Source organism: Cucurbita maxima, unplaced genomic scaffold (genome assembly GCF_002738345.1).
Source record: "Cucurbita maxima cultivar Rimu unplaced genomic scaffold, Cmax_1.0 Cma_Scf00029, whole genome shotgun sequence".
Classification (NCBI taxonomy): domain Eukaryota; kingdom Viridiplantae; phylum Streptophyta; class Magnoliopsida; order Cucurbitales; family Cucurbitaceae; genus Cucurbita; species Cucurbita maxima.
The window spans coordinates 3,024,366-3,051,784 of NW_019272045.1; the positions used below are offsets into that span (position 1 = coordinate 3,024,366).

Sequence of the window (27,419 nt, forward strand, 5' to 3'; positions counted from 1 at the left end):
GAGCAGTATATATTCTCCGTAAAGATCTAAGTGGATTATACCCTATTCATATATGGCTAGTCACATTATCCATTTATGGTTGACATTGACTAATCAAGCAGTGGACCCACATCACATTGGCTTTCTCACACCAGGCATATATACTTTCTTATTGGGATATGAATCATATAATTTTATAGAGACCATAATATCACATATATGGTTTAATACGTATATTGTATATTCCCGAGTAATGGAAGAAACAAATGTGACAAAAGAAGTTAACTAAAGTATAGTTCAATTAATTAAGGTATCAAATCTATCATGCAAAAAGTCAAATATTTAAATTCTTCTATTTGTTAAACTTAAAATGGCAACTTAATGAGAGATATAGAACTATTTTTAGGCAAAGTTTGCAAATTATTAGATTTGCTGTTGACATGTGTGTAGGCAGAAAATGAAACAATGAATATGAAGAATAATAATATAATTAGTAGTTTTAGATTATGCATTAATCATATCCATCATCTTGAAGTTAGATGTTGGAGGCATCTTTCTGAAGAAATATACACATTTTCAAGCAATTCGTACAGGTACCTTTGGAGAATAATACCTCGTATGTATCCAACCAATCCTTTAGCAGAGATCTGAGTAACTGAATTAAAAAAGAAATGAAAAGAAAAAAAAAGAAAGGAAAAGAAGAAAAGCTCTGAATAACGAATAAACGTTGCACTAAACTCAAATCTTGTGCCACAAAGTTGCAATTTCTCTAAAGTTAATGGTATGTGTCTAAAAGCATATCTAAAATTGACCGTTCAAACTAACAAAGTAGGTCCCCAGCTTACTCTAACTATACTTTTTTTTAAAAAAAAAAACTGACGTAATTTAAAGCTCAAAAGCTCACGCATGTGTTGCAAATAACACTTTATTGTTGAGATATTCAAAAAAAAAAAAAAAAACAAAAACTTAGATTGTTGCTCGAGACATGGAAAATTACAATGTTCAGTAAGAATATTTTTCCAAAATACAAACGTCCTGAAATTGCTTTCAGAACATGAACTTTCTTCAAGATAAAACTGTTTTAACTGAAAATACATCACTATTAGATAGAAGGAATAAAACATGGCATCAACAGAGATCAGGTATTAACAAAAAGGTGCTTGCTCAAATGTACTAATTATTGAGAAAGATAAACTGGACCTTAATGCTTTTCCTTGTTTTCAGAAGTCAGAGTGACCGTACAAGGCTTGAAGACAGCAATTCCTATGTTCGATGCTAGTCTGCCAGACTAGTTTGATTCAAAAGAAGCGATTGGTCACTTTGACTTAAACTTGCTGCTGACAGAATCATAGCTCGGAACATGACTAACTGCAGAACAGTATATAAATAAATAGTTATATCGCGAGCTAATAAAACAGTTCTTTTTTCCGGGAGGAAGCAAGATAAACTGATATCATGAGGTTCTAATTGAGCATGATAAGTAGGCGATTGTCAATGGAGAAGAGAGAAGTTTTTGTGCAATTGAAGCTATATCCTCCAGAGTTACAGCGTCCGCAGCTTTCAAGAAATGTTCCACGGATTTCCTGGATAATGGGATACATTATATATTTAAGACATAACAAATGATCATTAAAAATGAGCATGCGTGGCTTGAAGACAGATCACTGGTGTAACTACAAAGCTTACCTCAAAATTCAAAGATAATCACTTCACATTATATTTGCAACTTCTAACAGATCTTAAGAAATTAACACTCTTAACTAAGGCCAGAATCCCTGGAGTGTAAGTGCGTAACCAGGAGGCATGATATATATCATTTAGAAAATGTGAACAAATGATCATGTAACAGAATGCAGTTCAATGAGGGAAAACAGCATAACTGAATCTCAGATCTTTGAAATAGATTTACCCTCCTAGTACAAGAGAAATGAATTAGAAATGAATGGGCCATGGTGCATCAGATTAAGACTACAATAAATGATTTAGACCGTACCCTTCACCATATGTCAAAGTCCTCTGAAGCAACCACCTACAAGATACAATTCCACAACCACAATCAGTGGACACATTCTCAAAGATTAACATTTTAAAAAACTGTATTATTTTTATTTCATCAACCTAAGATCCAGGCATGGTAAGGCCAACGAGAAGAAAGTACAATGATACATACCCTGGATTCCAAATTCATTAGCACAGATGAGTTTATTGACTATTTGGCACGATCTAGCTGCCCCTGTTCAACTGTAAACAGGGAAATGTTATCAGTGATCTAGATAAAATGGTTCTTGCGGAAATGCTAGAGAAGAGAGAATCACAAATGACCTTTTCAGGCGTTGCAATGGCTAACAGTTCACTAGCTGCAATATCGAAGGCTTTTGGCACGAAATTAGAACCCTCAAAAAAGTATATCATCAACCAAACAATTCTACCATCAAGATCAACATAGTGATTCTGCATTATATCATGTTAAATATCAATCCAAAGAGAATCATTACAGTAGTTGCTTGGATGCCAAATATGCCAGTGTTATTGTAAATACTGCTGAATGCTGAAATCGATTGAAACTGTGGATACTCATTTAAGACCTGAAGATATGCTTACCACATTGATAATTACAAAGAAGTTAACACTAGAAAACATACAATATGCGTAAATTAAGAAATATACATGCAGAAGAAGGTTATGTCTGTCTAGAAATAATTGCATAACAAACTATCGATATGACCTGACTTGGCAGGCGTGAGGACAATATTTTCTCATGCAAGTATAGGAAATATAAATTCCTCCCTTCAAACCCCACCCCCACCGCCCAAGAAAAGAAAAATATCTCAGATGCATGGCCGTCAAAGTCAAAGAAATTTAGGACTTACACGGCCGAGAGCTCATCCCCTTTCCAGGTCCACCAGCTGAAAAAGACCCTCCACCTCCCTTCAAACCCCACCCCAAGAAAAGAAAAATATCTCAGATGCATGACCGTCAAAGTCAAAGAAATTTAGGACTTTCACAGCCGAGAGCTCATCCCCTTTCCAGGTCCACCAGCTGAAAAGGACCCTCCACCTCCCAGAAGCATCTGAGAGATGAGATACATTATTGCCTTTGTCTTTTCACAGTGATAAATTGCAAAATGGACTAAACAACTAATGGTTGTATGATCTAAACCCCATGTCATAAAAATCACTTAAGCACAATAGATATCCATTGTTAAGACCTGAAGAACAGTTGAGGCCATAGCATCCTTCTCCTTATGCCAGCCGCCTGGGAGTTCCTGAAAGAGAACAGTTAACGAATGATGCCTGGAAATGAAAACTGGATGCTAGAGTATACAATATAAGATGATACACACCCCAGTATCACCTTGATGACGATAATCGCCCCCATTGTACACTGACTTTGGCACCTCACGAGGAACACTTCGAAGGTCAGATAGAAGTGGTTCAGCAATGGATAAGAGTTCCTCGTGTTCAACGCCAGATACTGCAAGTACTATCCGAGCTGCAGTATAATTTTCCTAAAGGCAGAAGCATGACCAATAAATAAATAACATCATCAAATAAATATGATATTATAATCTCCTACTCAACTTACAGAAACAAATTTCTCCAAAACTGTACCACTCAGACTATTTATAGCAGACTCGGGGGCTAAAAGAGAATTTGCCAAGGCACCAAAATAACCAACAGCATGTTAATAAATGAACGTAATTCATCATTAATTATATGGGTGCACATGGACTGGTTTTGAAAAACCAAATCTGTGGGTGCACATGGGTGCACCGGTGATGTTTCTGATGCTACTCTTACACCATTTGGAAGAGTTGAGATTTTCGTCTTACTAGATTCAACATAATCTGGCAATGGAGACGGAAGATTCACATCTGACAGGGGAAAGTCTAGTGGAGATGATATAGAACGGTCTCGAAGCAACCAGCCAAAGAGACCCCCAGAAGATTTGTACTTTTGAGGCAACAGCACTAGAGCTGGAAAATCTATACAGCCCATTGTTTCATGTTCGAAAGCAAAATTATCATCATTATCCATCGAAGCATTTAATTCCCGAGGTCTTGTGTAGATGTCAATATCATATTTCAAGCCATGTTAACTCAAAAGCTCAATACACAAGCACGTCTCTGCAAAGATCTTAATACCATGCACAGTACTCGAAGAATTATAACTATTGTTCATGTTTCCACTAATTTAAACAATGACAAAGACGAGCACTTATACAAATATTAACCGAATCGCCGTTCAGAATCAACCAACAAGAATTGAATAGTTACAAATAGCCGATATATTATTAACACTCGAGATATAAAAAGTCACTACAATTAAATCAATAACCTAGCAGCTCAACATCGACGCTGTTATGTTTCACCACAGAGAATACAAACACTCACTCCAGCTCCAATCTGGTTTCTTAAAAATTACAATTCGACGAAACAAACTGTAAATCACGACGTTCACTTCGAGAAAGCAGAAAAACTTCCAGAAAATGGAATTCAGATCCATAACAAAAGAAACTCACAATTAAAAGCCAAATCATCGAGAACGATCACATGCGATATACCTTTCGATTGCGTTCAAATGCGCGTTTGGAACAAAATGTGAATAAAAATCAAGTTTACTAACCATTAGAGACCTGATTCGTGAAGCTGCAGCTCTGTACATGACGATCGAACAAAGTACTCTGAAAAGCGCTTGGTAATCGAGCGCCAAATGGCAAGTATGCCCAAAGTTGTGGAATTCGCGCGAATGCAGAACAGGAAATTGTGATGCGGTATGTTCACACGTGCGTACCTCAAAATCTATCACTTGTATTTATCGATCAAAAAACTTCAATTACCTATTTATAGGCTTAGGAGTAATTTTAAAGTAGTCAAAATATTTAATTTAATATGTTAAAATCATTTTAATATTTTAATATTTGGTTGTATATTTTAAAATGTGCTTCAAAATTATATTCAAACACGTTCTGCAAGACAATATTAAATTATAAGTTGAACTAATGTTTTTTCTTATATATTTAATATTTTTTAAAATAAATAGATTTGATATATAATAAAAAAGAACTTCTACCATAAATCAACTCATTAAAATATATATCGAGGATACATAAATTTTAAACTATAAAATTTGTCAAAAAAAAAAAAAACAAATTTCAAGCCTATTTGGCGTAAAATTAAAACTTTGAAGAGGACGACGAGCCCCTTATACAAGGCCTTTGAATTTCCCGTCATGCCTTATACCTTATGCACTTCGATGAATAAAGTGTTTCATGGATCCCTAGATAGTTTGTGGTTGCAACCCGATCATAGGAAACATAAAATTCTTTTGGTTCGAAAGATGGTAAGATTGAAATCATACAAGATGAAAAAGTGTAAACTTCAATCATCGATGATCGTGTTGAAGAAGAATCATAGTTGGAGTTCAACTCCAAAGCGTCAAGGTACCTTTAAAGAGTTCGGAAGGTAATGATGGACCCGAGATTGTGGATGTGACCAAATCAGATTTCAAGTAGAGACCGACGCATAGGTCTCCTTCAAGATGGTAATTCCATGCATATGAGTCGAAAGTAAAACGACACAAAAGGCAATATCTTTTAGGTCTATAAACTCATAGCCAACCTCCACCCACATGCACAAAATCAAAGACTTACGCTCGGTAGGTTTCATTTTTCGGCCAGCCCTGCAAGTCGGGCTCGACAAGCAGTTTTTGCTGCAGCTAAACCGCCCCCGAGCAAAAACCATCAGCTGAATGTTACTCAAAAACCATCACAAAGTTGAATGTAAATACCATTTTTGCAAGACTCCCAAGACTCCGATACATGAACACCAGAAACTCAGGGAAGTTATCAGTTATGTTCTACAAAGAATGCTAGAAATCACAGTAACTACCAAAAAAATTCAAACCATATATATCGTTCTTACGAGCAATACCGTCTCGTAAACCCGGTTCGTCAGCCAGTTTCTTCAGGCAAAAGTGGAAACAAAACTGTCTAACAATCTATAAAATTAAAGCTTCCATTCTTGCAGAGCTCTGAAAAACACAAATATTCAGCATCGAAAATGGGAACAAAGATGACAACGGTAGACGAATTCATAAGGTTATATGGTAATAATACATTTGAGACTCATCTAACAACCATTGAAGCGGGACACGCTATAATATGTACAAAAATACACACGGGGCGACGAAAAAATATTGGATAGAGACTAACTCAACAATTTATGTATATGTAAGGGTAAACAAAAACTATGCAAATTTTGACTAGGACCATAAGTTCCTTACCTTTGCAAACTATACTATACTATCCCTCAATACAAACAAATTAAATTATAAAAAATCAATATGATGTGTATCAATCCCATTTACCTATCAATGCATGGTTTTTCACGTCTGCCAGAACGCATCCGGGTCGTTGCTATACAATGAGAAGTCCTGAATTTCCTGATTCGCGACGTGCCAATCAACGAGTCGTGCTTGAATAATTTTGCAGAGTGCCAATCCAGCAGGAAGCACCCACCATTCACTATCATCCCTGCATTTTCGACAATTGCGACCGAAACATTTATACTTCCTCCAATGACTAGATCAGATCAGGCAGGGACAATAGGAATTGGTTTAAGTCGACTCACATGCTAAAATTCCAGGTCTGAAAGCTGGGATTTTTTCGATTTGAACGGTATAAATAATTAATTAACCCGCAAACGAAAGCAACTACCTGCACGAAACAAGAAATAGCCAAAAATAAATTCAGATCTATATCTCTGAGCTGAAATTTTAGTTAAAAATGGCGGTCGAGAATTACTCACAACATTAATCATGGATGTGATGTTCCACAGACCATATACACGTGCCAGACCTGCTGAGCGTCGAGGTCCATGACTGAATAAAGCATTAATCCCAGCAGGAAAAGGCGATAGCAGACCAAGAGGAAGGACGAAGAGAACGAGAAAAAAATAGAGAAGGGAAATGGAGTACATCTGTAACAATGTGAGCAAAACCAAGCTAAAATCTCCTAAGAGAATCATGGAGATTACCAGACCAACAAGATCCTGAGGGAACAAGACGATTGAAATCGGAGTTAGAATGGCATTATCGAAAGGTATAGCCGAATTCGAACTTCAGTAGAACAACCACCTGATGGCCAACCGGTTTAGTATTGTAGATCGTGAAAGAGAGTGGATAAGATATATCCCTCTTCTCTTTAAGAGCTTTCAGGCTCTTTGCCTGTATAATTCCACCCAATATTCGTTTCTGAACCATCTTCTGCTCGGTTATTTTTAATTGGTCAAATGGCTTCTTATCCAAAAGTCTAGGTGAACTGCACGTGTCGAGGGGAACAAATTTCAAATAAACCGTTACGTAGCAATAGAGGAAGTTAGATTCAAAATTATTACCATGACTGTCGCTCGGACAGTAATAATTTACGTTGGCCTTCAGCATATGGCTGCACGTTATCGTTCTCCAAAGCAGATAACAATAATCCAAATTGGCAATATCCAGAAGCGGTGGGCTGAAACCAGGCAAGATCGACCCTCACACTATAGGCACATAGAGTTGGATTAGCATGTGTTTCCAACCAACCAACTACATGGTCAAAAGTTTTCTTCAGGTGTCCACAACGAACTAAGCGTAGTTGAGCATTGAGTCCAGCCACAAGCCGATACCAAATTGTCGGTGGAATAGACTGAGAAATCAATTGTTTATAATCGTATTGAATAGCTTATCGAAATGAATGAATTCTCAACTATAAGTCGATATAATTGACAAACCTGGCCCATTAACGAGGTCAGAATATTATCACTGTGTAGAGTGAAAGGAGCCATGTAACTTCCATCTCCCCCGAAGATTACAGAGACCGGTAATCTTTGTTGAAGACGAGGAAGATCAACTCTCTTTTCATCTCCACCGAGGAAGAAATCCACATATGCAAGCATTAAATCAGGAGTAGCAGTAACCTGAAGTAACAAGTTATTAATGAAAGAACGAGGTATAATTATTATACGTTAGATTAAAAAAATGGTATCCACTGAATTACAAAAGTAAATTATATTTGTAAAGTGTTCGCCACGAAAGTATTGCCCCGGCAAACGTTATTAATTCAGTTGTCGAACAATCCATGTCATTCAGTTGACCAGAATGAGAACGTTTTAGTTGACCTCAATGAGAGTATTATTACATACAGCTTTCCTAGCAATTATCTCAATTCATTTGATAACATAATTTGTGAACGTTTACCTTGAGACCTTCATAAAGAGCACGTGAACGGCAAGAACGCAGGCAAGAGTGATCATATTCAGAGCGAACATACTCGCGAAGACATTGCACCTTCTTTTTCCGACAGTGTTGTAGCCATGACCATGCCAGTGGATAGGAAAGAATAGAAAGAATACTGTAGATTGATCCTTCCCACCACTGATAAGTAGCTAAATCATTTATCTCATCCACAAATCTATTAAATGCATCTTCAAATCTGCCAAGTAAAACACGTTCTCAGACGATGTTCATCATACACTTGGTAACTTCGATAATACAAATTTCTGGGAAAAAGTTCGAATCAAGCAGAAATTGAACCGGTCTTCTCTAAAGAAATCTGAAGATGATGATCTCCAAAATATCATTCACCAACAAAAGAAAAGTGAGAATGCTTACACAATTTCTGCTACTTGTTCAGGAGGGGAGTGAGAAAGGTGCCACGGTTCACTGAAAGTATTCGGGCCCATGAAATACATTCTATGCACGTGACTTTTGGATTCCTCCGTTCGATTTGTTTCCAAAACCTGAAAGACAATTATATTTAAACTAACTCAAAATTCCTGTTTCCACAAGGCTATTCAAATGTTGGCAGTGGCCTAAAGAAAACGATCACTGCCAAGGAAAAAAAGTTGAAGGCACACCTCATTCAAGGACTCCAGGAAAGGAAAAGAGTAATCTATTCTAGAACCTTGTCGAACTGGAACCGTTGCTGGTAATTCTTCCCCACCAACATATTTCATACGTGCAACACTTAACACCAAGGCTAAAAGGATGAGGAGTCCAACAAGAATAAGACAAAACAACCAAGGACCTCCGAAAGCATATACCAACTCTTCTAGAGCTGTATAACATTGTGGCATGTGATATCGGTCGGAAATGCATTTGTAGGGACAAGGCCTTTCAGCAACACCACCTATTGGAAGCATTCAAAATTTTCTTTTTAGAAAAAGATAAAGCATTGTGAAAGGTTTTCTTCCAAATTTCTCACAAAAGATGAAAATTTTAGATAAAGATAACTTCCATTCCAGGCGACAACAGTCAAAGATGAAAATTTTATATAGCTTCTTTAGCCTTTAACAATCATTTAGTCCTATTTCCCAGCATATTTAGATTTATCTTTAATAGATCGGTTCTCTCTAGCAAACCAAACTATTATCTCTCCATCTTTAAATGCCCCGTGAAAGTTGTGAGCCTAGAGAAGTCTATTCCAGAACTTTTTGGAAAGGCGCATCCAAAGAAAGTGGGAGCATCCTGGTTAACTGGAAAACTACTTCTGTTCCTACTTGTAAAGAGACCTCGGGATCGGTAATTTAAAAAGAGAGAATGCAAGTTCGCATGCAAAGTGGGGGTGGAGGTTAATGAAAGAAGATGATGCTTTGAGGAAGGAGGTTATCGCCCAAAAATACTCTTTTAAGGAGATTGGATTCCAAAGCCTCGTGGGCTTAACAAAGGTTCTTGGAAATCCATCTTCAGGGCTTGTGATACAGCTGACAAATGGTATCAAATAAACCTTGGCAAGGGTGACGAGCTCGGGAGGATAAGTGGATGAATGACTGGGGGCCCTTAAGTCCTCTTTCCCTGGAGTTTCTAATGTTGCCTCGTCTAGAGAGAGTTTCATTGACCAATGTTGAGTTGCTTGGAATGTCCCCTTATGAAAGAATTTGATTGACGATGGAACTTTAGAAAGGATCGAGTTCCATGGCCTAATTGAGACAAAGCGGAGGATTCCAAGTCGTGGATCCTTAATAGAGGCAATCGGTATTCCGTCAGCAATCTAACTCCCTAAACTTTGTGAACATCTAGCTCCCATCAACATTGATGTGTCAAAACCGATTTAGGGACTAAAGTGCCCAAAAAGTGAAAGTCTTCCTTTGGGTTTTCTGTCAAGGGAAGAAATACATGGGATGTTCAGCAAAGAAGATGGTCGACTTGCTCCATGTCCCAAAACTGGTGTGCTGTGCAGATCAAACGAAGAAAATCAGAACCACCTCTTCTTTTAATGCTTCACAGCTCGCGATGCTGAGAAAACCTTGGCTTGAATGGAACCGAAGGGTCCTCAAAGTAAAAGCAACTAGCATCAATGAGTTATGGGAGTCTATTAAGCTCTTTGCTTCATATATAGGCTAATTGGAGTCCTTTTTTCAACCTTTTGCCTAGTGGGGATATCTCATCTCCCCTTATTTATATATTCTCCATGGTATCAATACACATTCTTTGATTCTTATAAATAATTAAAAAAATGTTCCTTAACCCCGAAAAGAGTATAACTATTAATCAATAATGATCACAGCAAGTCCATACCTCGAACACTAACATAAATGCCTCGGTTCGGAAGCTCATGAGTCGGGCACTTGGTACACAGAGCTCTATCAGATCCAGTGGCATTCTTAAATGTTCCAAGGGGGCATTCCTGCAGTCTCATTTGCAAAGCATGGACAAAAGAATAAGTAAGATGTATTTCAAGATTCAATAAAAGGCCAAACTAATTCAATAAGACCTTTAAAGTGGCCATCAAATTGTGAAAATTTTAGGACACAAAAAAACGTTGGGCAGTGGGAGGGCCTAAAATTACATCTAGAATGATGACGATAAGTTATGACCTGAGACACTACCTCACAAAAGATACCATACAGCCCTCTGGGGCAGGCCTTTCCAGTGATAGTGCCGTTTTCGCCATCAGAACCATGATAGCTTCCTACGCCTCCCCTGAAACAGAAGAGAGCAGAAAAACAGCTAAAATCCTCAATGATTAACTCAATTTTTAATAATATGATCATCAAATTAAAATCCTCAATGCTTGTTTTTTTCAGAGTCGTATAATTATTTGTCTTTCTAACTTGCTGGATGTGTTCATAAAAATCGATCGTGAGTAAAGAATACTAATGTATTGAGGGGGAGAGATGAATCGGCACGAACCCAGTATAAATGTTTCCTTTCGCAACTGCTATAGGTTGATATGCATCCCCAACTGGTATATCTGACCAATGAAAATGAACCCTTCCACCGCCACCGCCACCCCCACCATTTGAACTTCCTTGTCCCCCAACAGCTGAAATGACAGAAGACTCGCCAAGGGATACCGTTTGCACAAAGAGAAGAATTGTTCCACCAGATCCACCTCCGGGACCAACATTCAACACTTTCGCATCTACTTGCCCTCCAACATCTCGCCCGAAGGTTTCTCCATCAGCTTTAAGGGACCCATTGAGAGATAAACTTACCACCGAGTGCTCTAGCGACCCCATCACTGTACAAGGATGCAGAGAATAAAGTTCCTTACCAACATTCATAAGAAATCTAAAATTTGAGAACAAGTACAGGTTCCGAAATAAACGCTGAGTTCTTGTTCGTTTTTGAGAAAAAGAGTTAAATGCTATATTCTAGCCATTAGAACTGATTATCCATTCAAGGCACATATTATAATTTCATATTTATAAACGGAGGGTTCTATACTTACATTCATACCACATGTAGATACAACTTACACAGACAGGACAATTAAAACTCTTTATCAATGTCCAATAGGACAGGTAACTATTTTATTTAAGCATCAAATGTGAAGTAGATTATCTCGGCTCTATCTAGAATTTCAACATGCCTTTAGAAGGCAGGCTGAAGACGAGCAGATCAAGCCTATACATAACAGTCCAAGCCTATTGCTAGCAGATATTGTGCTCTTTAGACTTTCCCTTTCAGGCTTAAGTTTCCACACCCTTATAAAAAATGTTTCGTTCTCCTCCCCAACCGATGTGGGATCTCACAATCCACCCCCCTTTCGGAGCCCAGTTTCCTCGCTGGCACTCGTTCCCTTCTCCAATCGATGTGGGACCCCTTGCCAATCCACCTCCTTCGGGCCCAGCGTCCTTGCTGGCACACTACCTCGTGTCCACCTCCTTCGGGGCTTAGCCTCCTCGCTGGCACATCACCTGGTGTTTAGCTCTGATACCATTTGTAACAATCCAAGCCCACCGCTAGCAAATATTGTCCCCTTCAGGCTTTCCTTTTCGGGCTTTCCCTCAAGGTTGGAGAGGTTTTCACACTATTATAAAGAATGTTTCGTTCTCCTCCCCAACCGAGGTGGGATCTCACACTATAATAATAAAAACTACACTTGGAGGATAATTAAACTGACTAGATAGCAAAATCCGTAACTGGTGAGACGAAACAATATATAAGCATAAGAAATCAGAAAAATTGTCAATTATCATACAGATGGAATGTCATTTCAAGTAAATATAACATCGAAAAATAATAATAATAACAGAGTCGCAATCATACCAATAATCCCACCGCCTGCCGTTTCACCAGCAAGACTACCATTTCCACTTCCACTTCCAAGTTCACAAGGTAGATCAGGGTCCCCATACGCAACACCACCGTCGATGAAAGTGCCATTATAATATCCATCCCCTCCTTTCCCACCATGTCCACCACCCGCACCAAGACCGTTTTCAAAAATTCTTCCTCTACCCACACCATCAGTGCAGCCTGCATACAACCAAGCATAAAACACGGTGAAAGACCAAAATACTTGCAATTCACATGCGGAACATGTTCAACCTTCAGTCGAGATGAAGCTGCTGGTATATTAACAATCTTTCAAAAAAAAAAAAACTACTTAAACCTGAAAGGGAGAACAAAATAATCTCAAGACAAATGCATACCAAGACCAGATGCACTAATTGCACCAGATAGATGAACAAATATATCTCTGACCCAGTGAAAATGAATAACAGATCCAGTTACGGTGCCTTCAACGGTTAGATCTTCAACTCGACAAATCTACAGATATATGCCAAATGTCAGATTAGACAAAGAAAAGAATATTTGGTAGAATGAATTATTTACTAATCTGACCAGGAAAATTTCAAAAATTATATTCTCCCACACAAATATAACTACACAGTGGTCAATCTGGCTAATAGGACACCTGTAGTGTAAAGGGTAATGTAGAGTTCACATTACAATCTTCAGGGGGATGAAGTAGTTCCGCCGGGCAATCAGAAAGTTCGCAGTAGAGCTGTGGCCTCCTGCAATTTATAGAAAAATTAGGAATCGTAAACGAAATAACTGATCGTTTTCATACATTAGAAAACTTACGTCTTATTAGCATTTGAATCATCCAGAGGTCCTCGGAGATATGACTTAGGCCCAACCTTAATATTATCAAAGTAGACATTCAACAAATGGTACTAACAAAAAACAAATAGAAGGGCATGGAATCCGACGAGAATTCTAAACCGGAAGGAAAGTTAACCATAATTCAGCTTACATAGATACTGAAAAACAATGATAGTATTAGACGTTGTGCTTCGATAACATTGCCTGGTCCAGTAAGATTCAGGTATCCTTGTCCATGAACGCCTAAGTTCGCATTTGAATGTATAGAAGATGACTCCTGACAAAACAAACAGATAAATGAGCATGAATTACTTCATTATAAATTTTAATCAATAAGAAGTTTGTGAAAAAGGATGAAATACCCTGAGAACCAATAAATTACTGGCCTCAAGCAGAGACGTAGCTACGATATCATTGTCTCCACCGTTTATATGTATTTTGGAATTCCACATTAAGTGCATTTTCACAAACATGCGAAGGGCACCATATATCTGCATATCAGTGGTAACACAAATAGAAATGACAAAAGTTACTCAGGCACTGTCGTCCACAATAACCAACCAATCAAAAACTGAGAAAATGTGAAATTGTTAACCTAGTAAAAAAAGTTATGGGGCAGAAGAAAAGGATAAAAACACTGAAATGCCCGGCAACCTTAAAATCATCCATGCTGTCTGATCCCGGAAAGAGACAGGGTGGATGGTTCAGGAATAGTTGAGAATAACTTCAAAGAAAAAAGGGAAAAAAGGAAAGAAAAATACAAGTCTAAGATCACCTTTGAAAATAAGAAGAACTCGCATTCACAAACATGGCCCAATTTATAAATTTTTGTAGGGATACAATATAACGGGAAAACGGGACAGATTAGTTTGATTCTTGTCATGTTTCCAAGATGCTGTGTCGTGGCGCACCCATGACAACACAAGTTAAAAGGGACATATCGGTCCACGGTTAAAAATGTTAATCCAAATAATTATTTTTGAAAAAAGGCTCAAAAAGTAATTTTTGACAGATGGGAAACAAAGCGCTCCGCTACTTGCCTTAATAACGGAATTACTCATAAGAAGCTCTTCTGCAATTAACTCAAACTCTGATGATGCATAATGTGCAAGCCCAAAGGACAGGACTGCACCAACTGATAAATGAATTTGTCCTTGAACCTACGAGATGAATCGGCAGCATTTCATCATTCAAGTATAGGGTATCGAACAAATAAGATGCTTTGTATCAAGAGAGTACTAATCACACCTAAACTTTATTTATAGGGTCTCGGAACAATGTACTCGTAAAATAAGTAAGCATACGCATGAGCATGCAAGAAAATACTGAGAGATCTATAACCTGTACACGGCTCCAAAACAAAGGAACCAACGCCTTAGCATGGTTTTGAATATACACATTTGTCCAAAGTGGCTGCTTGGGAAATGTTAAAAGAAGGGTATCCGTCTGCGTAGACAAGTTTCCATTGCTGACAATAAGGCTTCGAGGCACGGCATCATAATATGTTCCTGCAGCACCCGCATTTTCCGAACAGCCATAACTCCTCCCCCCTACAAACAACGAGCAAAGCTCACAATTAGATTCGATGCATTGTCGTTCTTTCCCTTCCGTGGACTATGAAGATATTAGAGCAAGAACGCCATGACAACGTTCAGAAAAACTTTCAATTGGCACAATATAACCTCACCATGAGCAAAGAACTCTGTATTGTCATGCCGGCTAAAAACATTAATGGAAATTCTTCCACCTCCACCTCCAGCAAATCCATTACCACCAATTGTACTTAACCTGCCACTTCCAGTCCTGCTCTTCACAGAGGAATTGTATTACCTGTGTGCTCCTAGATCACTTGCAAATAATGATTTAGAACTAAATGCTTGAACCTATCCTATATAAACTGAAGATATATATGACAAAGTTTCTTCAGCTCAAACTATCAAGAAGCTTGAACTCCTTGAATTACTCTCCTGATAACAATTTGATTATTTCAGTTCCGAATCGTCGTACCACCAAAACCGTACGAAGATTTATGTTTCATATCACATAACCGAAAGGATTACAAAATGTCACACTACTTCCCTTAACTCGAAGTAAACAAGGTTCCATCTCAATCAATAACATGAAGCAAATGAGTCAATCGGCTGAATAGAAGCTGAAAATATGTACAGAATCATGAAAGGAGAGAGGAGAGAGTTACATTCTGTGAGCTTTGATGTAAATGCTGCCACCGGAACCTCCCCCGCCCTTGATACCGCCATTGCCACCATCCGCATAAAGACGGCCACTGACTTCTATTGAGCCCTTTATTTCAAGCCAAATTCTCCCACCTCCTTCCCCACCATAGCTTTCTCCTTTACTAGTTGTTCCACCTTTACTCCCAAAACTCCATGGCTCATCCAAAGAAGACCACGCGTATGTGTCTCCACCCCAAACATCATCTGGGAGTTTGGTATTATCCGTCACACAGCTCGCTCCTCTACCACCATGGCCCCCGCCCGCTCCCTGAAAACCCGACGGCGTTCCACTAGTCTTCGCCGGCGGATCTCCAGCCAACGCCGTCACATTTATCATAGACCCATCAACCAAACTAACGTTTTGAGCATCGATTCTCAAAGCCCCTGCAACTATCAGCGAATTAGGACCTAAAGTAAATTCCCGGGTCATGTTTATCTGTATCGTGCAACCCAAGACGGGACAACTTAAAATCACACCAGGGAGAATATACAAGCTCCCATTTCCCTCAATATACACATCATCGCCGAAGGTCAAGCTAGAATTGAGCTCGCAAATGGTGTTAAGCGACCCGAATCCATTGAGATCAGTCTCGCACGAAAATGATGGAGGATGAGGGAAGGGGGCAGGTGGGGGAGGTGAAGGAGGGGCGTAATCTCCATGGAATAGATCTCCATCATAGCTGATGAGCGAGAACTCGTCACTAAAATCAAGTTCGACACAAAAGCTAAAGGTGAGAAAGGTAAAGGAGCCGATAAATATAGCTTGGAATGAATAATAAGGGGTTTGAGCCATGTCTGAGACGAATTAGTATCTGTTAAAGGCAGGAAATGTGGATGGGTTTTGCAAAATTTACAAAACCCAGATTGTAAATGAGAGGAAAGAAGGTGAAGGGGCTGAATTTGGGGGAACTGTTGGGTGAAATAGTTTAATTGGAGAGAGTTGAGTGGAAAATGAGAGTGAAGGAGTGGGAATTGGAAAGTATAACGGAGTGGGAATTGAAATTCGAGGAAGTTGAAGGAGTTGTGTGATAAATTTGGAAGTGAAATGAAAGAGGAAAGTGGAGAACACAACTCGAGTTTCCACAGCCGGAGGAGAGGACGGAGACGATGTGACACGTGCAACACACGTGTGCAGATTCATACTCTTAACCGCTAATTTCCTTATAAATAGCCCAATGGGCCTTTGCTCGGCCTGCAAAATTAAGTAAACTTTTGCAATTTAAATTTTAATATATATATTATATGTTTTGAAATTATTTAGACTCCATTGGATTGATTTCATAAGCTACCTCTAATTTTTGGATTACGTTTTTGAAATTATTATTTTTCTAGTCTTATTCTAAATGGGTTGAATTATTGGGGTTTACTCAGACTCTCCATCTAAATTGGAGTGGGAGTGGGTGGGCATTATCTATATGAACGAATGCATAAATTATATTCTCATTAATTTAAGTGAGTAGATAAATACTATAGTATTAAAATTTGAATTTTTATGTTAAAAATTTTATTTGCTCCTCAAATATTACTAGCTTCTCGACTTTATTTTTATTTGTTCACTAAAAATGAATGAGTAATAGTGATAGTTTTGATAACATATAACTAAGACAGTAATAATTGACGATTAAAGCATGGAAAACATTCGATGAGTCAAAACTTTCGTACTTAAAATAATGCAAGTTAAAGAAGAAGAATACAAATCTTTGAGCATAAAGAGATATAATAATTTATTGGAGATGATAATATATTTAAATAAGATAGATATTGACATAAATATCAATGAATTTTTGTCAACTTCACGTTTGTATACGTTGCATGTCCTCTTTCCCACTTTGCACTAAAATAATTATCCACATTTCTACCCACCCTTTTCTCTCTCTACACCTTCAAACTGTTCGTATATTTTCTAAACTTAAGATAATAATTTAATCCGATTTTTTATTTTAATATATAAATATATTTTAAAATACCATATTTAAAATATGTGCATTATAATTATATTATAAGAAATAAAATTAGATTAACAATAAATTGAAGTTGAAAATTCAATTAGCTATATGTTTTTGAATTTGAGTTTATTTATGGACGACGTTCTTAATATTCAATTCTTATTTCATATTTGAAATTTCATTTCAGATAAAACTTTGGAAAATAAAATTAGGCATAGATTGGATCACTTTCAAGCTATAATCCACCGCATTTATTTTATACTTCCCGCATATTGCCCTCTACTTTCAGCCCTTCATCTTCATCCTTCACCATTTAAGCTTCGAGGGGAAATACTGCAAAAATAAATAAACAATATAAATATGATTCATTCCAACCAAGAATAAGAGCTTTTTAATACACCGATCTAAAAACTATTTCATTAAATAAAAATACTCATATTTCATATCTATGCATGATAGTGTATTTTAAAATTAATGTCTAGTTTAAATAATAACTTAACATGTGTTGTTATAGAAAACGTGAAATTAGTTGGATTTGTGAAATTAAATATTAAATTGAATATAAACCATTCTAAATTCATTTGTAAACGTTTATTTATTTATTTATTATTTTACAATCTTTGTATACAATTATTTTATAATATAATATTATACATATTTTAATTCTAAAAAATTGATTTGAATTTATAACATCAAATACATTTTAATTTCTCATAATGTTATCCAACATGATTAAAAAACATGAAATATTAACCAATTCAAAAAACAAATATTACTTGCCTAGCATTTAAAATTTTGGTTTGAATTATGAGAAATTATAATGAAAATAGTATTTATTAGATTAATTAAAAAAAAACAAAATTAAATGGATAAAGATTAATATCATATAATGTATTAGACACAGAATTTACCTTGTCAATAAGAGATTGATAGTAAGGCTTGACCTTCTCTACGTCGATCAGAACCTTGCTCTTGCTGTACAGGTCGTATTTGCTGCCAACATATATATTCCAAACAATGAATCAATGGAATAAGACATTTCATTTCATTTAATTTATTTTAAAATTACTTGAAAATTTTGAGCCACTTCAAATTCTCAACGTCCTCCTCGTTCATCAAGTATTCATAAGCTCCTTCCTTATGCAATGCTGCAACCAAAGTAAATCCTCAATCATTAAACTTACAATCATAATTTTATGCACAAACCAAACTCATTCATTCAACTTACAATAAAATGAGTGATATCTGACTATGAATAATCCAGCCGGAGGTAAGGTTGTTCCATTTTCTTTAGCCACCTACATATATATATATATATATTTTTTTTTTCTTAATGAAAATATAATCAATACATCTTTTAAGATAAGAAGATAAAAGTATATATTATACCAAGTACATATAATCGTCGTGCCCCCAAGAGATCACTACACTGTCGAGGCCACACCCATGAGAATAAACACCATATTTGGTGTTATAAGCTGGATTGTTATTGTCCACATTTTCTTTGAAGTACTGCATTTTTAAGCAATGTCATTGAAATTACGTGAAAATGAAAATGCGAACCTCTGACCTCTTACCTTGTGATGAACAATGGATTTATCAAAAGCACATCCGAGAGGGTGCGTGTCGCCGACAACGGCCCATTGAGGGAGAGCTCCAAAGCTAGGAAGAAGAAGGACTTTTCCAAGATCTGAAACTCATAATAAAATCAAACAATTGGTGTTATTAGGGGAATGGGTTAAAGGAAAGGAATGAAGAAGAAGAAACAGAGGACCATGAATAAGAGCAGTCAAGTGGAGCCAATCTTCGTTGGGATAGTCTTTTCTAATGGCTTCAGCAGTTTGAAGCAAGTGCTGAATCTGTGGCTCATCCAAGTCTGGATCGCTGTCATCAACCACTTCATTCAGAAGCTCACAGCACTCCCATATGCTCATTTCTACCTTCTCCAATTTCCCATATTCCTCTCTCATTTTCTTCACCTGTTTTCCCCAAATAAACCATTATTTCATACCAAATTCTTCTCATTTGAAAAGAATTAAAATTGTACTGGTGGTTTCATAATTTAGGAGAATTTATAACCCGTTGTGAAGAGTAGTGTGTACTTACAAAATCATATGTTTGGTTGATGTGGTTCAAGCGGTAGAATTCTTCTACCGACTTTTGCCTTTCACTTTCTGCATCATAATTCCTACAAAATATTTCCACACAAACAAATAAATTTCTTTTATTGAAATATATATATATATATATATATAAACAAAGATAAAATGAAAATGAGATCATAAAATCACCTGAATGAATGGCCAAATGAGTTTATTTCGGGGGCGAGAAATGCGTTTTCGCTTGGTGATTTCGGCTTCTGATCCACAACTTCAGATCCTGTAATTTTAATTAAATATATTAATAAATAAAAAATACATTAAAAAAAAATATTAGTGTAATCAGGTTTTAAGGATCTAAACTTTTCAAAATCATCTTTGTTTTCACTTTCTTCTTTTTTTATTCATTTACTGAATAATTTTTTTAAAATTAAATTTATAAGAGTTATTTCCATTACGAATTTCTTTGTATATATTATTTAAGCTTTGAAAATGATAATAATATTATTATTAAAAAAAAAAAAACTTAGGTTTACATTGTAAATTTGACTATAATGTTTAGGAAGATAAATACAATTTTCGAAAATAAAAAATTGAGAGAAACTATTAGCGACGATCAAAAGAAAAGTAGTATTTATAATTTAATTTTCAAAATCAAAATTATTTAAAATTTTGACTAATTCAAAGGAAAGTTTATTTAGAGTAAAATAATTTGGAAGAACAAAATGGGAGTAAACAGGCTTATATTTTTCTTTTCTATTTTTTTTTTTAATTTGTAATACTCTATTGTTTAATAACATCTGTAATACTCTATTGTCAAAGGTGGAAAAGTAAAAAAGAAACCGCAACCTGTTCTAATCCATATCATATATTCTATTCTTAAAACGAAGACTCGATTATCCACCAAAAAGTAATTCATAAATAAAACTACAGTTTTCTTCCTAATTTGCTCCTAAATAATTTATAATTTAGAAGAAAAAAGAAATTCACAAACAGGATCCTAAACTAAAGTTGGAAAAGGAGAAATCAACGGTGGCGTTGGATCGAGTAGAGGCAGATTGCGGAAAGAGAGAACTCAAAGAACGAACGCAACGAAACGAAGAACACATTGGAATGATATGAAAACCCTAGGCCTTAATCAATCCATGAAAATTTCAGAAAAATTGAAACAGAGAGATTCAAATCGTACCGCATTCCGACTGCGCCAAGACGATCGTCATTCTGAATATCGAAGGAAAGTGAAAAGGAAAATCGAATCGGTTCGTCGCTGAGATTCGTTTTTCCTTTTGGTTTTCGTTTCTGCGGTGAGTTTGGAAGTGAGGAATTGGCGTTTATATAATGGCGGAGGGAAGTCCTTGCCGGAGAATTGGAAGCCTTCGAGTCCTTAACTGAAAAATTAAATAAATAAATAACGTAACCCAAAAAAATAACAAAAAAAATAGTATTAATTATTTATGAATTCCCTAAAATCTCCCTCTTAACTAAACCAATCCATTTCTAAACAAAACTTTAAATTACCAATTTAACCCTTCTAATAATTTCTTAAACTTTCAAAAATAAAAAAAAAATTAATAATTATTTTAACAACAATAATTTTGTCGAAAAATCAGTTATTTTAGAAAATCTCGTAGTTAATTTTGTAGAAATATTAGTTATTTTTTTATGGATAAATTGTTTTAATTTTAATTTATTATTTTCTTTTAAATTATATATATATATATATATATATATATAAATTTAAGTTGATTTGAAATATATTTTTTTGACAGTAACTTTTTTTTTTTTTTAATCAAAATGTCAAAATTCGAATTTTGCAAAATAAAGTTTGCGAGTTTGGAATTTATGATGTTGATAAGTAAATATGCTCGTGTAATAAGAGAGGGTAAATATGTAATTTATATGTAAAAATATGATTTCAACATATTTCTATTTTTCAGTACTTATCTTTATTATGTCATAAAGCATGTAAATTAGTAACGCGCACATATTTAAACTCCTAAAAAAAGTTGAAAATTAAAAAATAATAATAATAAATTAATTAACAAGAAGCAAAGGACTAAAATGCAAATAAAAATAAATAAATAAAATAATGAGCTAATCGTGGATTAATATTATCTTAATGAAACTTCGACAATTGATTGAATTTATTTCATTGACACGACATCTACTCTTTTTTTTAAAAAAAAATTAGAAACCCTTCACTCACTGACCGAATATAATCCCACCCCAATCAACGTTCCAGATCATGCCACGTTGTTTCTATTTTTTATACCATATTAATCGTCCTAATCCGACTTTATTTTTAAATAAACATTTCTTAATTCTTAATTTCATTTATATATATTTTATAATATTTTTTTCACTTTATATAATAACTTTAATACAACAAAAATATAATATAATGCATATTGTAAATAATAGTTCACAAAACCTATAGTTTACATTTACATTTACCATGTCTATAATACGACAAAACATGGTAATTTCAGTTTCAAACAAAATTGTAAATAATAGTTCACAAAATTGGAATTGGGCTCAATGCCAGTTCAAAAAGCCCATCTGTCTTTGGTAATTGGGCTCTAAATGGGCTTGACCTTGGCCCATTCCCACAGGTTATTATTATTTATTAAGGGACAACAAACAGACGAAAGAAGAGCTAAACTGATTTTAAATTTATTTATTTTCTCGTGACCAGTAGTGGACAGAAATCTAACGAATTTGAATCGATAGGTCTAACATTCCATAATGACATAGTCACATCACTTACTACTTGTTTTAAGATTAAAAACAATCCTTACACATTAATACGAGTTCTTCCAATATGTTTTATTATCGCTCACGTGTATCTTATGGTTCAGCTACTGAAAAAATAAGGTAACGACTCTTAATTCTTTTAAGTCTTATGATATAGCTCACATGCATCTCATAATTACATCAACTTTGTTTTTTTAGTTCAACAATACATAAGAATTTGAATATCCGATGATAATATATGTGTAAGTTAATCGATTTATAGTTGGATTTGCAATAAAAAATATATGTGGTATGATAAGAAAATAAAAATAATATATTAAATAGAACTTATAATCTCTCATAAAATTACTATATCAATTTAATCGAATTGTTTTTTAATTATTAAAAAATATTTATCCACTTAAATTAATAATTAAAATAGAGTGAATCAAATATTAAACATATCACATCATTTACCAACATCAAATATTTTCAATTTTGGTTATAAGTTTGTTTTCATGTTGATTAGATTGACCCGACAAAAAAAAATATCAACATGCGAATCAACCAAAATTTTCAATTTTTTAAGAAAATCAATCCAACCCAATTTATATTGAGTAGTCGGATCTCGAATTATATGAATATCCATAATATAACATTACAAATACGGTGTATGTTTAAACTCAACGATTAAAATCAAAATTTACTAATATTTTGAAAATGATATTTAAACGCGTACACAATTCAAAGTTGAAAGTTGAAAGGTGGACACCTTACTTTTGGACTTTAATGGTATGTCTTCGTTGTTTTTTACCTTAAAATGTGGATGCAATATTTTCCCCTTCCACTTGAAAGTTTGATGAAATCTTCAAAAATCTCAATGATGTTGACTGTTTGACCTAAATTCTGCATTCACTAATCCACCACCCAACTCTCATTAATTACTTTAAAGACATTTCCTAAATTACCCATAATTCTTAACATTATTCCTATAAATCAACCAGCATGTGTGGAGTTATGATTAATTATTGTGATTAGTTGATTAATTAAAAATATAATAATTCTTTTATTTCATCCTCCCATAAATTCAATTTAATAAGATTCTCATGTTTCCTTAAATCATGCAAGATTACAAGACAGTTACTTTTAAACCCACAAAATTAAATAAAAAACTTTATGTAATAAAATAAATAAAAGTGGAGTTGGGTTGGAACTTGAAGCAGTGCTCTTCTTACACCCTACGACATGTCGGTCTTAATGGGTTCGAAATCCCATCACTACAACAAGTTACGACATTGACGTTCCATTTTCATCGAAATCTCCCATTTATAAATTTTTACCCTTAAGAAAATAATTAAAAAGGATTTTTTTTTTCTTTTGTTTACAAAAAATCTTGTTCCGTACTTCCATTGGGAATGGGGGGATCTCGAGGGAACGGAATGGGAGATGAAGGCACGTGGCAGAGAGAAAGAGGGGTTTAGTATAGGACAATGGTGTCGTGTAGCGGAAGAAGACGACAAAAGGATACGTGTACGGCCAGTTTTGAATGGATAAGAACCATAGGAATTATAGCCTTAAAAAATATTTTTAAAAACCGTACAGAGTGGCATGAGTATTTCTTGTACGGTTCCATTGCCCGTTTGTTTTGTCGCCACGTTCCCTCACTTTCCGCCACGTGTCTCTCTGCTTCGCCGTTTTTGCACTGCCACCCTCACTCCCACCTTAACCTTATCCATCCATCTCCCTCCTCCTGAATTCATAGATAAATTATGAGAATTTTATTTAAAAAAAAAAAAAACATTTATAACTTATTTTTAAGAGATTGTATTAAAATTTTAAAAAAATTTATACTATTAATTATAGTGAAATAAATTTATATTGTATAGTCCCAAACTATATTGATTTATATTGTATAGTCCCAAACTATAGTCCCAAAATTTAGAAATAATAAATAAAGAGGGGTCAATCTTGTTAGAAGAGGGCCACACCACGTGACCAAAATGTGTTCATTAAATTCGTGAATTTATTTCTAGCAGCTTTACTATATAATACCATGGTGTCTAGGTTGGCTACAAAATTGGATATGGTTAGAAAATTCGTGAATTTTAACTCCAAACTCATTAAATTACCTACCACAAACATGGCACGTGATTTTGTTTCGAACTATATCAATTTTTATATTTTATTTATTTGTTTCTATAAATTAAAATATGTAGATATTATTTACATTTTTTTAAATTGTGAACGGGATCCTAACTTATTTTTTTTTAATGTGTATAGGAGTGAAAACTGTGAGATCCCATCTCGATTAAAGATGAGAACGAATGTTAGTGAGGACGTTGGGGTTCGAAAGAAGAAAAGAAGCGAGCTAAGGGTATGCTCTTCACAAATAAATATGGAGGAATAACTATCCTCATATTTATTTGTTGGTTAAAACAAAAAGATATGAATAAAAATAAAGCTGCTATAATCGAAGTGGGTAACTTCCACATTTCAGCAGGAGTCGCCATCTGTTCTGTCCTAATTCCTTTTTTTTTTCTTTTTTTTTCCTTTTTATTTATTTTTGCCATCTTTGCTCCCGAATTCTCCTTCCGTTTGTATTTATCCTCATGAAATCTTGAGACCTAAAAACATCACTCAAAAGCTTAATTTTTGTAATTTATAGTTAAATTTTATATTGTCAAATAAGATATATATTATAAGTAATTCTTCTGAAATTTTTATATTTAATATACAATTATTTCATATATAATTCAACGTCCAAAATGAAGGTTCATTTTATTAATATAAATAATAATTGTATTTATTTTTAAGTATTTCTTCATGGCATAAATGCACAATGAATTACTTCAAAATTTAATAATTTTATACAATTTTAAATACTTTATATTATAATTTCTCCATTTCACGCATAATATTATTTTTAAGTAAAAATACATTAAAAAAAACCATATAACGTTTAACCTCTTTGTAATAAAATTTTAATTTGTTGACGTGGAAACTAACCAAATTAAATTATTAATCTCTGTCATCGTGTAAATATGGTTAAGAATGTGAGAAGAATTCCCAACAAATACCCATGAAAAGAGGTTAAAAAAGATGGGTACAAAAACCTAACCCACATAGCACTTGAAGTTACACAACACGTTATTTTTCTTGAATGGAATTTCGCCACGTCTGCATCCTTGGCCCACATTTGCAGAATAAAATCATGAACTTCGACACGTGGAAATGTTATAGGCCGTTGTCTTAACTTTAAAGCGAACGGTGTCGTTAAGACGTTTCTCCTGTACGGTTTAACCGCGGTGAAAAAGAAAAAACACAACAAAATTTAGATATCTCTTCATTCAGTATTGGCGTAGCTTTAAAATTAACCGTGGTTGGGTAGAAACTAACTACAGTTAGTTTTAGAGATGTAATGCTGGTTTATAAATGAAGGGACCATGCCGGTGAATCAACCAACAATCTCCTTCTTCTCCCCTAGGGAGAAACACAGAAGCAAAAGAAAAACCAGCAGAGAAGAAAGGCAAAAATGATGATCGATGAGCAACCTAACCGACCTAATCAGAAGCTTCACGTTCCGCCTTGGGCGTTTATGGAAGATCCGGCGTCGGATGGGTACAGTCATTCGCCGGGAAGCGGCGGCAGCGGAAGTGGAAGTGGAAGCGGAAGCGGAGTCAAGTGCGACGGATGTTCCAGTGGAGATGGATACTCTCCTTTTTATCTTCAGGAAGCATTGGCGATGCTGCAGCAGTACTTACCGTCGAAAGAGGCAGAGGTGGAATCGGATCTTGATGTTTCAGGTCGGGAGCCGGATTCTCCGGTGGATACGTACTCCTCCGATCAGTTTCGAATGTACGAGTTCAAGATTAAGAAGTGTTTGCGAGGAAGATCGCACGACTGGACCGAGTGCCCGTTCGCTCATCCCGGCGAGAAGGCTCGCCGGCGAGATCCGAGGAAGTATTACTATTCTGGTACCGCGTGTGCGGATTTTCGGAAGGGGAACTGTAATAAAGGAGATGCGTGTGAGTTCGCTCATGGAGTTTTCGAGTGCTGGCTTCATCCGGCTCGATATCGGACTCAGCCGTGCAAGGATGGAACGAGTTGCCGAAGGAGAGTTTGCTTCTTTGCTCATACGCCGGAGCAGCTTAGGATTTTGCCTCAGCAGAGTCCTCGGAGTACGAGTTCCATCCCTTCATACGACGGATCTCCTCTTCGGCAAGCAATTGAGGCCTGTGCGAAACAAATGCCCTATTTATCTTCTTCAGGAACATCGACGCCGGTATCTCCTCGAATTGAGTCTCCGCCTCAATCGCCGATGTTTAGATCACTTAATCGACCGCACGCGACTAGTTCGATCAACGAAATGGTAGCGTCGCTACGAAGTTTACAACTCCACAAGGAACTCGGTAAAGTGCAATCTCCTTCTTCGTTGTGGAATGTTCAAGTCGGATCTCCTGTGTTCGGATCTCCAGGGGAATCCAGCGCTCGTTCTGGCTTCGGTAGCCTTCCAGATACTCCAACTCCTCCTGCCGTCCGATATCTCGATTTCTGGGACCTAGGTTGCGGCGAGGAACAGGCGATGGCGCGAGTGGAATCCGGGAGAGATTTACGAGCAAAAATGCTGGAGAAATTACGAAAGGAGAACTCCGTCGCGTGCGGCGATCAGGAGAAGCCCGGCGGCGGAAGTGTGGACGTTGGTTGGATATCGGAGCTTCTCAAGTAATTTGTGTGAAAGAAAAACAAAGGTTCGTCTCTGATTCTAATTTGGCTCCATTACAACCAGGATTTCTTCTGCTTTTTTCTTGATTAATATTATAACCGTACCGGAATTGGATTGAGAAGAATCAGAATCTTTCGATTTGGAAGAACATCGTAATTTTTTATATTCAAGATTCTCTGTAAATATTAAATTTAGGGTTGGGTGTGGAAATGGATGGACGACTGGAGAATCGATTCTGTTTTGTTTATTGGGGCGTAATTTCCAGAAGAACATATCAAAAAGGAGGTAGTTCAAAAAAAAAAAAAAAAAAAAAAAAAAAAAAAAAAAAA

General features: G+C 35.7%; 4 protein-coding genes across 5 annotated transcripts; 1 reads left to right on the plus strand and 3 right to left on the minus strand.

Annotated features, from left to right (window-relative positions):
* Positions 1 to 453: 453 nt before the first annotated feature.
* Positions 454 to 4,737, minus strand: LOC111465333 (mitochondrial-processing peptidase subunit alpha-like; the record flags this gene model as incomplete). The annotated part of the gene is made up of 10 exons (XM_023109648.1): positions 454 to 634; positions 1,180 to 1,347; positions 1,973 to 2,008; positions 2,150 to 2,222; positions 2,303 to 2,430; positions 3,188 to 3,244; positions 3,323 to 3,487; positions 3,565 to 3,620; positions 3,812 to 3,964; positions 4,605 to 4,737. Coding segments are annotated over 7 exons (726 nt in total), but the record flags the coding sequence as incomplete, so codon positions are not given.
* A 1,312-nt stretch (positions 4,738 to 6,049) lies between these two features.
* Positions 6,050 to 16,690, minus strand: LOC111465410. Its single transcript, XM_023109769.1, is given in 22 exon segments — positions 6,050 to 6,513; positions 6,611 to 6,696; positions 6,788 to 7,030; positions 7,116 to 7,431; positions 7,433 to 7,665; positions 7,751 to 7,936; positions 8,217 to 8,451; positions 8,631 to 8,758; positions 8,876 to 9,147; positions 10,536 to 10,644; positions 10,847 to 10,940; positions 11,151 to 11,481; positions 12,513 to 12,722; positions 12,899 to 13,016; positions 13,165 to 13,264; positions 13,335 to 13,390; positions 13,507 to 13,632; positions 13,718 to 13,846; positions 14,396 to 14,515; positions 14,697 to 14,905; positions 15,043 to 15,158; positions 15,553 to 16,690. Coding segments are annotated over 22 exon segments (4,395 nt in total). The 5' UTR covers positions 16,383 to 16,690; the 3' UTR covers positions 6,050 to 6,365.
* Positions 16,691 to 17,644: 954 nt separating this feature from the next.
* On the minus strand, positions 17,645 to 21,031 carry LOC111465615 (inositol oxygenase 2-like). The gene is made up of 10 exons (XM_023110084.1): positions 20,824 to 21,031; positions 19,827 to 19,914; positions 19,642 to 19,723; positions 19,310 to 19,514; positions 19,113 to 19,225; positions 18,925 to 19,047; positions 18,764 to 18,833; positions 18,605 to 18,683; positions 18,447 to 18,528; positions 17,645 to 17,868 (listed from the first exon to the last, which is right to left on the minus strand). Exons 1-10 carry the CDS (start codon positions 20,852 to 20,854, stop codon positions 17,842 to 17,844), a joined length of 900 nt encoding a protein of 299 aa, XP_022965852.1. The 5' UTR covers positions 20,855 to 21,031; the 3' UTR covers positions 17,645 to 17,841.
* A 4,514-nt stretch (positions 21,032 to 25,545) lies between these two features.
* LOC111465573 (zinc finger CCCH domain-containing protein 20-like) lies at positions 25,546 to 27,380 on the plus strand. 2 transcript variants are annotated; one of them, XM_023110020.1, is made up of 2 exons: positions 25,546 to 26,011; positions 26,045 to 27,380. In XM_023110020.1, exons 1-2 carry the CDS (start codon positions 25,900 to 25,902, stop codon positions 27,091 to 27,093), a joined length of 1,161 nt encoding a protein of 386 aa, XP_022965788.1. In that variant the 5' UTR covers positions 25,546 to 25,899; the 3' UTR covers positions 27,094 to 27,380. The 2 variants fall into 2 exon arrangements, with proteins under 2 accessions (XP_022965788.1, XP_022965787.1); XM_023110019.1 differs by having other exon boundaries at positions 25,548 to 27,380.
* The last annotated feature ends 39 nt before the right edge of the window (positions 27,381 to 27,419 follow it).

Excerpts from the sequence above, each read along its gene's own strand:
- LOC111465615 (XM_023110084.1), bottom strand. The coding sequence starts at position 20,854 with ATGACGATCGTCTTGGCGCAGTCGGAATGCG. Across the intron at positions 19,515-19,641 it reads TCAACCAAACATATGATTTT|GTGAAGAAAATGAGAGAGGA; the intron begins GTAAGTACACAC and ends TGGGGAAAACAG. Across the intron at positions 18,834-18,924 it reads ACGACGATTATATGTACTTG|GTGGCTAAAGAAAATGGAAC; the intron begins GTATAATATATA and ends ATATATATGTAG.
- LOC111465573 (XM_023110019.1), top strand. The coding sequence starts at position 25,900 with ATGATGATCGATGAGCAACCTAACCGACCTAATCAGAAGCTTCACGTT.